Consider the following 11,609-nt stretch of genomic DNA (forward strand, 5'->3'; position numbering starts at 1 on the left):
TGAATGTAAGCTAGCAACCGAACGGAAGAATGCTGCATACCGAGTAATGTTGCATTCTCAACGAACGTGGGCATGCGCAGAGACTTATCACGAACTCCGTCGAGCGGAAAAGCGACTTCACAGACGGAAAAAGGAAGCCTGGGAGAACCAACATGTCTGTGAACTAGAAAAGTATAGGGAGCAACCGCACCAGGCGCGGAAGTTTTACCAACAAGTCAGCAGGATGAAGCCTTATACACCTCGATGCTCATCCTGCCGAGACAAAGAGGGAAATCTGATTTCCGACAGAATGGCCATATTGGAGCGATGGGTTGAGTACTTTGATGAGCTACTGAACAACCAGAATATCGGCGAGTTGGAGGTCCCGCCAACTGAAGACGACGGACAAATACTGCCCCCACCAAGTTTAGGAGAAACAGTCCGTGCAATTCATCGGCTAAAAAATCATAAGTCGCCAGTAGCCGATGGAATTACAGTTGAATTGGTTAAATATGGAGGCGAATAGTTACACCAAGTGGTTCATCAACTTGTGCTCAAAGTATGGGACAGCGAATCAATGCCTGATGATTGGCAACGAGGCATCATCTGTCTCATACATAAAAAGGGAGATATCACACAGTGCAGCAATTATAGAGGTATCACGTTGCTGAGTACCATCTATAAGATATTCTCCACTATCTTGCTAGACCGGATAGCCCCATATGCCCAGAACATCATTGGCCCATACCAAAGAGGCTTCACTCCAGGCAAATCAGCAACAGATCAAATTTTCTCTCTGCGGCAAGCGATGGAAAAACTGTTGGAATATGGACAACAGTTACACCATCTGTTCATCGACTTTAAAGCCTGCTATCATAGGCGGCTTTAAAGTCAGGGTAAAACAGTACACGGCCATGAGAGAATTCGGTATCCCGACGAAATTAATAAGACTGACTAGGCTGACCCTGACCAATGTGCGAGGCCAGATAAAAGTAGCAGGATCACTCTCAAGACCATTCGACATCAACAAGGGTCTACGACAAGGGGATGCGCTATCATGCGTCCTCTTTAACCTGGCCCTCGAGAAAGTGATCCGTGATGCTGAGGTAAATGCAAGAGGTACGGTCCTCTTCAAGTTCACCCAACTACTGGCCAATGCTGATGATGTCGACATCATGGGAAGAACCACCGGAGACTTACAAACTGCCTTCATCCAGATTGAGCAGGCGACGCGAGATCTTGGGCTACACATCAATGAAGGCAAGACAAAATATATGGTGGCAACGTCAGTACCGAAGACGAATCGACCAACAATATCAAACCGCACTGGTCAAACACGAAGAATAATAAGGACAGGAGAATACAACTTTGAGACCGTTGATAATTTCTCCTATCTAGGGTCGAAAATCACAACCGATAACAGCTACGATTATGAAATCCGTCCACGATTGTTGTCAGCCAACAGAGCCTATTTCAGCTTACAGAGACTGTTCCGCTCGAAACGTCTCACTATAGGGTCAAAGCTCTTACTGTACAAGACTATGATCTTGCCAGTCCTCATGTATTCCTCGGAAACTTGGGTTCTTAGCAAGAAAAATTGCGAACTCTTGGCCGCGTTCGAGAGAAGAATCCTCCGAAGAATTTTTGGCCCCCTACATGAGGATGGACGATTCCATAGCCTACACAATGACGAAATCTATGAACGATACCATGAATGTCACGTTGTGGATAAAATCCGGCTCAATAGGTTATGGTGGGCGGGTCACTTAATCCGTATGGATGAGGATGATCTAGCCCGGAAAGTCTATAAGGGCAATATCTATTGTGGAAAAAGAAGACGAGGCAGACCCTGCCTAAGATGGAGCGATGGCGTAGGTCAGGACGCCAGACAGCTTTTAGGGATATCGAATTGGTGGACCTCGGCACAAAACCGGGATGTCTGGAGTTCCTTATTAAGGCAGGCCTAGACCGAATACCGATTATTACGCCGTTGATGATGATGAAGATAGGAGCAGCAAATAGGAAGTGACTACCACTGTTAACCCGCGTGTTAAATCCCAAAAAGGCAGAAGTGGCAGTAGAAAGGCCAGATGACGCAGAATAGTAGAGGAGGAGTGCTTCTCGATAAGGCCTGTAAAATGCTGAAGCACATTTCGGATGGAGGTTTGGCGGTGACTCTTTTCAGGAATTGGAATGGTATAATTGAAGTATCTTGCAGAATGAAGAACTGTCACAAAAGGACACTATGAATCTGTCATATCTCTTTTGGATCTAAATATGATGAAAAAGGTGGAATTTGACTCTTACAGGAGTGCGTTGTACCTCAAATGACGACTGGAGCCAAAATTGGGCTGGGAAAAAGCGGAATCTACAAGATAACCTATGTCAATGTCAAACCATACTGTACTCACCGTTAAAATTGTAACCACGCTACATTTAAGTGTTAATAATTTATGCATTCAAATCTTAATCGATCTGTTCACATGGGGTCGTAAATTGCATTAACATTGATGTCCACCAATAAGCATAACCGATATAAATTTAAATATGAAATTGGACAGCTTTTAATATCAAGCTTTGTTTATTTTTAAGGTTTTGTGTGAGGCCTTTATTGAAATCACTTCTTGTTTTATTGCCCTTTTATCTATTTGTCTTATGAAGTCATTGTGCCAGAAAGATAGATTGGCATGGGGGTTCCATGGATGCTCTAAATGACATGATTTTGCGCTGAGTGTAAGGGAGAATAAAGCGTCATTTGAAAAGGTGGGACAAAGATTTCTTCCGAGCGTGGTTGCGTGGGGCACCACGTGGGAAATCTTGCTCACCCCATTCACACTCTAGAATAGAGTTCTTAAGATTCCAAAAGGCTGTAAGTAATGACTCCTCGAACTTTACACAAATACCGATAAGGGAAACCTCAAAACCATGCTTGCCAGAAGGTCGCAGTACCCTTCATTCACCAACTTATCATGTAATTGATTTCGATCAATTACTTGTGACCGTTAATGACAATAAAATAAATTTGCACTCAAAACAAATAATTATTCTAAAAGAGTATAAAAGTAGTTTTAAAAACGTTCTTGTCTCCAAAGGTGTCCCATTCGGGTAAAAAGTTGTTTAATATGAAAAACTCGGGGTGGAAACTAGCGTTTGCCTTGTATTCCTTCACTATCTTGGTTCAAGTACAATCGTCGTCCGATTACTGTAAACTCTGTAAACATCACATTGCTTGCAGGAATCATGGAGTAAGTAGTCCTAATTTACAATCTAAAATTGCGAAACTAACTCTCAGGACCAAAACCGTCCGAACGGCGGAACTACAGCGGGCGCGTGTGGGATTCACACCCACTAAAAACCACCCCTGGTCTGTCCAGCCCCAGCCCCGCGGGACCACCATTGAGGTATTACTTCGCGGGGTAGGTTTGCTCTTAGGCACTCATCCTTCTCCTATTTGCAGCTTTCCTCCTTCTTTGTTCTTTCAGCAACTCCTCCTGCATTTGGATGATTGCGGAGCCAACCGAAAGCCACTTCTCCTCGGACTCCAGCATCTCAGTAACCAAGCTCTCCGGGGTCGCGCTCTTGCCCAGCACCTGGTTTAAGCTCCTTCTCTCCATCGCAAATCGTGGGCAGTGAAACATCACATGCTCAGGATCCTCCGGTATGCCATCGCATCTGGGACAGTGCGGAGAATCATCCAACCCAAAGCGGTGCAGATACTGCCTGTAGCAACCACCGTATCCCGTGAGGAACTGGGTAATGTGGTAGTTGGTCTCCCCATGTGTTCGCTCAACCCACACCCTAATGTTGGGAATGAGCCTGTGCGTCCACCGACCTTTCGTAGACTCGTCCCATCTGCGACTCTGACCTTGCCGCATTTCTACGCTGTCCATGCCCCTCCATATGTCTTGCATTGTACAGGACACTCATTTCTTTGGCCAGAATGTCAACCGGGATCCCACCTACCACCACCAATACTGCCTCATCTGATGTGGTTCTAAAAGCACTGCAAACCCTCAAAGCCATCCGCCGGTAAACCGAGTTCATCTGCTTCCGTCTCTGAGATTTTGCAAGCGCCTCTGCCCACACAGGCGACGAGTAGAGCAGAATGGAGCGCACCACTCCAGCTAGCACCAACCTCCGGCAATGTTTCGGTCCACCAATATTTGGCAACATTTTTGCAAGTGCCGTGGTGGCGCTGGCTGCCTATTGGCATGCATACTCTAGGTGTTCCCTAAAATTTAATTTGGTGTCAATTATTACCCGCAGGTATTTGATAGCTGGCTTTGATACGACTGTATGTCCACCGACCTCCACTTTTACAGTGTTATTTTTCCTGCGTTTCGTTATTAAGACCGCTTCCGTTTTCGCGTCCGCCAAGGTCAGCCCGGCCTTTTCTAGCCAGGACTTTACCGCTCTTACTGTTTAGGTTGCGTAAACCTCCACATCTTCCGGGTGTTTTGCTGCAACAACCACAGGTAGGTCATCAGCAAAGCCGACAATCGTAGTCCCCTCTGGGACGGGAAGAGCAAGCACCCCATTATACATGATATTCCACAACAGGGGACCAAGTAACGATCCCTGTGGTACCCCGGCTGTGACAATGTACTCTTTAGGGCCCTCATCCATCCCGTACCAAAGAGTACCACACCCAGTCTAGTATGTTGCATAAAGCATATAGTACCGGTCCTTAAACTGCGATAGAACACCTCTTCGTCGTCACGCATTACTTGGGACCGTTTCAAGCATTACTTGGGACTAGTCTATTCGCTATCCCACCTTTGGGAGCTTTTAAGTCGGGGGATTCTTTTCAACAAAAGGATGCGAGAGGGAGAATGGAATTATTCCCTCAAGGAACCCTCTGCCAAACTATCCCTCTACCGGTTGAGCTGGATCATCCACGAGCTTCTTGGTCAACACGGTTCCATGTGTTAGTACTCCCCAGCATCCCTCTGACAACGTTGTCTGGAAAGAACTCCTCTGTGTCTGCATGGAGCTGTTTACAAACATAAGCAACATCCCTATTGAGTCCTCTCCTTTGCGCTTGTACACGGTTTAACGCTACTTAGTAAGTAAGGCAACAGGGGTGACTCCCACGATCACATTCCTAGCCGATTCTGAAACAATAAGATAGGCGGATCCCATCCCCAAAACGGTCCGTCTCTACACTTTGAAGACGCGCATAAAATCGCTGAAACTGGTTACCCAAAGTCGACATCATCAACAACACCACGGCCCACTTCAGGCAACAGTCTCAGTACTTGCCGAAGTAATCTTTTTCATCATCTGGCTGAAGTCTACAGTGAGAATTTTTAGATATGGATCCTTCACATGGACCAGGTATTGTGTATTGTGTTGCAGTTTGGGCTGTCAGATTCCAAAAAAATAGCTTTCGCGTTACTGGTCTGAATGACCGAAAAGAGCCACCAAGGAAAATTCGTCTCCAACATCAGCGTGACTCATTGGATTAAATCAGCTCCGGCAATGCCAGCAGATCGGTGAAGAATAAAGTACAGAGGGTTTACAGGATCTATGCCGTCTCCAAAGAAAGACCCATATTTGAAATGGACACACTAAAGCGGAAACGGTATTCTAGCTTAGAGATTTGCAGAACATACTCCAAGGGATTGACAATGAGCTAGAGCCAGGAAAAGCAAAAAATACTTAAAATTTTACTCATTACAAATTACCCACACTATCTTCGCCATCTAACCATGCCACAGGCCTTCTTTGCGGTTGTTCAACAGTACGTCTTGCAACAAACACCGGAACATCATCCGAATACACGATTAGGCGTGACTCTTCTGGCATGTCTAGTCTTAGCAGGCAAGTGCCTCAATATCCGTAAGAGATAGCCCGGCACCTGGAGTCAATTTTATCTGTGCCCATCTTACAGAATGGGCGGCTTTTCTGATATAAAACGTTACGAGGAGCAACACCACTCATTGAGATCGAAGGCTGTGTGGATCAGTTCGATAGCGCACTTCCACGACTTCGATGAGAGCATCCTGCTCTAAAATCCAACTGTCTTGGAGATGGATTCGCGGCAGTATGAATCCCTTCAGCGGGTCTACTCCTGATCACCTTTTCGAACACTTTCCCGGTCGTGTCAAGCATACTTAGTGATTGGCTAATCAGTGGCTAGGAAAAGCAACCTCGTTGAAGCAAACAGTGAATGCGCAGATAAGTAAGTCTGACCGATGATAGGGTACCAGCTTACTTACCTCTGCCAGGGTACCATCATAAGTTGGCGCCTGCTTGTTTTCCATGGAGAGAACTGCAGGTAAAGAGCAGGCTCTTGGTGCCTTCCACGCTGTCATCAATCCGTATGCGGTGTTTAGAGAATGTTGGCCGAACAATACGGTCCATCCCATTCTTCCCCTATGCTGAGAAATAGTAGCAACTAGTTTGAGCGCCATATACCGGAGATCATTTACCGAAAAGTCCTTCAGAACTCGCCACCCTTCAGCACCAGTGATTTTGATGCAAAAATGATGTCAGGGATACTTCCTTTGCAGGCTGGGCGCCTGCCATTTCCAGGATCCCCTTCTCTGTGACCGAAACGATGTTTTGCATAACATCAAGCCTCCGTCAAAAAAGGACATCGTCTTATTAAGTTGAGATGCCATAAAGCTATTTATTTTTTAACAATAGATCAGCTTTTACCTTCCAGGGCAATTCCCTGCGCTTGCCAACTTGTGAACATTTGCTTGATAATTTTTAGGATGTGGATCATGGTTCCCGTTCCCTAGCCCTTCCCAGTTCCGCCCTGAGGACTAGACACGTTTTCACCAGACGCATCATGACCTCCACATCTGTAACCTTCCTGTCAGATCCACGAAATGTGCCATAGTCTAACCACCTGGGACACTTGCTAGAGGCTATCCGCATTTGTATCCGAAGTACTACCCAAACAATTCCGCTTTTCCTGCTATTAAGGACCAAATTCATCGCGGGATTTTCGTGTTTCCTATGGAAGACACTTCTAGTCCATTGGGCAGAGCTTGCGGGCGAGTCCCCCTTCGTTTTTTCGCCTTTTTGTTTTGTACCCTAACATTTGTATTTGCCTCTAACGGCGTGTCGTATTGTTTCCTCTTTTTCTTCTTTTCCCTCTTTTTTGAGTCCTGGAGACTACCCAGATAAAGTCTCCTTCAGGCGCGTATTGCTGTTCACGCTTTTCTTACAGTACGCTACACGAAGGATTATCTGTGGTCCGTTTGGCGCTTATAGTGTTCTTAGCGGGGAATGTATTTTTTTCTGCTTTTCGCGCACCTGTCCATGAACGCCTGTATACAGAAATGCCATCCAGTTACATTAGCTCGTGTTTTACGACTTTTCTTTGGTAGAAGAATGTAGACCACACATTTTTCGCAACTGTTAGACATTTCCTGATAAGCCTTCCTCATTGGGCTCTAGTAAACACAATCGCCGCCCACTCGACTTAAGTCCAGGTGTGTACCTGCCCAGTTTCAGCTTGCCTGCACCATTTTGCGAGAGTTGGGTGTTTAGTTGGCCGCACAAATATCGGTGCCTCGTTGGGTGTTTTCAGCCCTCGCTGAGTGCTGCGGAAAGTGATGCATTCTCTTACTGCATCCTCGTCTTTATCTACTATCCCTTAAATTTTCTTATTTTTGTACTCCATAGCACCATAATGCGTTGAGAGAGCAGACACAATAGTCAGCTATTTGGACGAACGGATCTACGCTGCTTGGAGCGACGCGTTTAACTAAGGCCAGGGTGACAAAGGGCCTGCTTCCTAATACACGCCACACTCACCAACATGACAAAGCTAGGCTAACATCACCTGGTTTTTGCACATCTTACAGTTTAGGACCTGTATACAGCAAATCGTGCAGAGTGACCACGGTCGTTCTTATCGCAGAGCCTTTGAACACTGGTCAAACCTTTAAAGTGAAGCTCTTGTTAATTAGGTGATCAGCAAGATAATACACAGCCCGATCCTCCCCAGCATGTAAAACGATTTTTCCGGCTCCTGATCAAGGCGTTTTCCAATAGTTTGAGGCCACTGAACGTTTCGCTTCTGGAGCCGATCGTCAATAAGCCAAGAGATGCAGCATACCTATAGCCACTGAGCCCCGATTACCAATTCCATATTCATCCATTGAAGGCATATTCTCGATCGTGACATCAGAGTTGAAGAAGAAGAAGAAGCGCTGCAGTGCCTTCTGGAAATTCTCCAATGAAAATGAGGGAATGTGTGGTCTCAGTCTGGCAACACCTACAGTACCCAGCTAAGTTTCGTCTCCTGCGTTAGTAACGATTTGATCTTTTTCAAACCTCGCCTTCCTCAGAAAGCTCCGCTCCTAGAAGCATGTCGATTCCTCCCTTGATATTCAAGTTGGGATCAGCTAGCTTTCAAAATGAATGCATCTACCTTCTCCACTGTTGAAAAGTAGCGTATATCCTCCATGGATTCTTCAGAGTTACGTAGGAACTCGCTGTCGATTTTTTTCTTGAAAATGTCGGTCTCAATGGAACTTCAATTCTGAGTTCGAAACCCTGGCTGCTTGCCGGGTGCGTGCAAACTGCTCCTCCGGGTCACTAACGTGGCGGTCACTATCGTAAGTTAATGGACTCATCTCATTTACAAGATGTATCCTTTGGCTGTGACAATCATTTGGGTTAATGAGCTGGTCTCGTTAAAGGACAGCAACCCTTCTCTTTACCCGTAAAAGCAGTAATTCGGGACTATTATTTCCCTCGACCTCGCTGTAACCTCAGGGCTGTGATGTCTCCGTTCACGTCTTCCAAACAAATATGGAAGCACGAAGTTATCAAAGAGAATACCATATTCGTCTTCAAATAGCGCTGCGGAACACCTTCCCAGGATAAAGCTAAACCTGAGGGTAAAGTGTGAAGTCACTTTCCTTCCGGTCAATTTTCACTCCAACAGCATTATACCCCTTGGATTTCCAAAATTTTTCTTCACAGATTCAACCAACAGTAGTAAAATATGTTTCGAAACTTTTCAGTCCTTCAGCTCATCGTGTCATCCAGGACGTAAGCTAATCAACCTGGATGACTTCAAGGACCTTATTATTGACAAACACAATGCATACCGGAACAAATTTGCGAAAGGAGCATTGAAGTTCGAACCAGCTGCTCGTATGGCGACAATGGTATGGAAATAAAATAAGGTCTAGACAAAGAATTTCCTTTTTTTTTAATTTTTACTTTATTTCCAGCAATGGGATGACGAATTAGCAAAACTGGCCGAGCTGAATGTCAAACGATGCAAAATGAAGCATGACAAATGTCGTAAGACGAAACGCTTTCCAATGGCTGGTCAAAATTTGTCAAAGGTTTGGGCTGGAGGATGGATAACTGCGAAAGGAGCCATCAAGAGTGGAATTAATCTTTGGTTCAAGGAATATAAGCACGCTAAGCAAAGTAATTTAGATAAGTTGAGATTTAAAGGGTAAGTTCGCGGAAAATACCCATACGTACTCGACTTTCATGCTCTAATTATGAAAATTACCTTTTTAATTGTAGACCTACAACAGGACATTTCACAGTCATGGTAAATGATCTTAACACACATGTAGGCTGCGCATTGGTGGTACAGCCCACTAGCAGTGGGTCGGAGTCTTTCTTTGCTTGTAACTATGCCCAAACTAATGTTATAGGGACACAATTATATATCAAAGGGCCACCGGCATCGAAGTGCATCAAAGGCGCAAATGAAAAATACCCAGCTTTATGTGACGTTTCGGAGCCCATTAATCCTAGAAAGCTCCACAAGAAACCGAAGAAGAGCGGATGATAAATTGAGGGCAATTTAGTTGTTCTTCTAGGAAGCAGTGAAGCTTCCCTTCAGACTATTAATAAATAGTTGCAAAGATTTTTACGAGTCTTTAACTGATTCCCTTTTTTAGATGACGCATGTCTTTTTCATATCGCGGATAAGGACAACCTTAATTCCACCAACAACCAAGCAAGCCAAACCCGATCCCATGAAAAGACGAACATTCTAGCAAACCACTTCTTCAAGGTCACCATTACAACCTGCACATTTCTGGCTGAGTAAGTGCATCAATTTCCCGAACTTAATCAGTCCCAATATTCTGCCTCACTCAACGTACACAAAACCTCTTCACCCATGCCCTTAATTATCTTGAACATTGACAGGAATTCTCACTCCATTGTACCACAACCAAAACCGTCACGGCGAAAATGGTGACGTATAATAGCCAGACGCCCGTTTGCCTCGACAAATTCCCACTCATTATCCTCAAAAAAGGTGTCCCAGGCATTTCCACCTACCAATCTGCCTCGTTTGCCACTGATTGGAACAGTGCTCGTGCCCAGAAGCATTGAAATACCTTTTAATCCCGATAGCTAGAAACCTATCCTGTACGTTGGACCGCCAAGATCCTTGAGCAGATCACCAACCAAAGTAAACACTTCCTTTAGTTTGCGCTTTTCATCCTTAAAATGGACAATCCTCTCGGTATCAGCTAGAAGACTCCAACCATCGCCTGAAATACAGCGCCTGGAAAACCCAGAAAATAAAACTCTTCTATTGCAATCAGCTGCTAACCTTCTCCTTATTTTCGACTTAATTTCCTGGTTTGATAATTCACTGTCCCAACTGGCAAGTTCCGTAGACACTTCGCCAGCTCTCTAATATCTACAACAATCAAAAGCATTCCAGCTATAATAAATCCTATATGACCCCTACTAAACTTTACTTATCCCTACAACCCGAAAAGCGCCTCTTCGCTCCCCCTTTTGACACATATACCCCAGGTGCTCCCTAAAACTTAATTTGGTGTCAATCATTGCCTCCAGTTTTTGGGCATACATGGGTGGCGACGAAAATGTCGGCCTTACCTCCACTGGCAGCCTTGAATCCAATAGAGCTTGCCATCCAAACCAGGGATCTTGTTATCGTCGATCCCACCACATATTTCCTCTTCGGTTACTGGAAGTAGTACGCAATCGTTGAATTCGACCACCGTTTGCCTTCCGCTATTTTGGTGATGAGTAAACAGAGTGGCAACAACCACTTTTAGAAGGCGCAGACAGGCTACCTGAAGGGATCTTTGCAGCTTTTGCCTACTGGAGAGTCGCCATCTTCTAAAGATAGTAACATCACATGCCTCTGTAACCCATTAGGTGATCTTGATTATTTTTCTCTGTCCATACCATCCAGAGATACGTCGGGTTTCAGCGCAGTGCATTCCAGATATTCAGTCCAAAGATGGGAATCTATTCCCGCCACGTCAACCAGTCCCGCGGGGAGTGTGGAAGCGAAAGGAGGTGGTTTTTCTATGTAATAATTACAAGACAGAATCCAGCAGATACAGACAGACAGATAGACAGCCGATGAACCGATTTTAATGAGAAAGACACCCGAGCTCGTGGCGGTGAGGGAAAGGCAGGAGAGACAATCGCCTCACTATCACTAATAATATCAAATAGAGATGAACCAAAGTCACCAAGAAAACTACCACCGACTAAATCGGTCACCTCAATAGTTTTGGATGCGACACTTGTTTGGACCGAAATAGCAAAGAGGCCGTCTCACAAAACAATACCCTTAAGGACGTAAAGAGTCGCAAACACTTCAAGGATGTAATCAGAAAATTCAGTGCGAGTTGTACCCGATA

General features: G+C 45.1%; 1 protein-coding gene across 1 annotated transcript; it reads left to right on the forward strand.

Annotated features, from left to right (window-relative positions):
* The first annotated feature begins 3,057 nt into the window (after window positions 1–3,057).
* Window positions 3,058–9,842, forward strand: LOC119650447 (antigen 5 like allergen Cul n 1-like). Its single transcript, XM_038053302.1, has 4 exons — window positions 3,058–3,224; window positions 8,970–9,116; window positions 9,183–9,415; window positions 9,490–9,842. Exons 1-4 carry the CDS (start codon window positions 3,102–3,104, stop codon window positions 9,758–9,760), a joined length of 774 nt encoding a protein of 257 aa, XP_037909230.1. The 5' UTR covers window positions 3,058–3,101; the 3' UTR covers window positions 9,761–9,842.
* The last annotated feature ends 1,767 nt before the right edge of the window (window positions 9,843–11,609 follow it).

Source organism: Hermetia illucens, chromosome 2 (assembly GCF_905115235.1).
Source record: "Hermetia illucens chromosome 2, iHerIll2.2.curated.20191125, whole genome shotgun sequence".
Classification (NCBI taxonomy): Eukaryota; Metazoa; Arthropoda; class Insecta; order Diptera; family Stratiomyidae; genus Hermetia; species Hermetia illucens.

Coding starts and splice junctions, on each gene's coding strand:
- LOC119650447 (XM_038053302.1), top strand. CDS start 3,102: ATGAAAAACTCGGGGTGGAAACTAGCGTTTGCCTTGTATTCCTTCACT. Junction 3,225..8,969: donor TTGCTTGCAGGAATCATGGA/GTAAGTAGTCCT, acceptor GAAACTTTTCAG/TCCTTCAGCTCATCGTGTCA. Junction 9,117..9,182: donor CTGCTCGTATGGCGACAATG/GTATGGAAATAA, acceptor CTTTATTTCCAG/CAATGGGATGACGAATTAGC.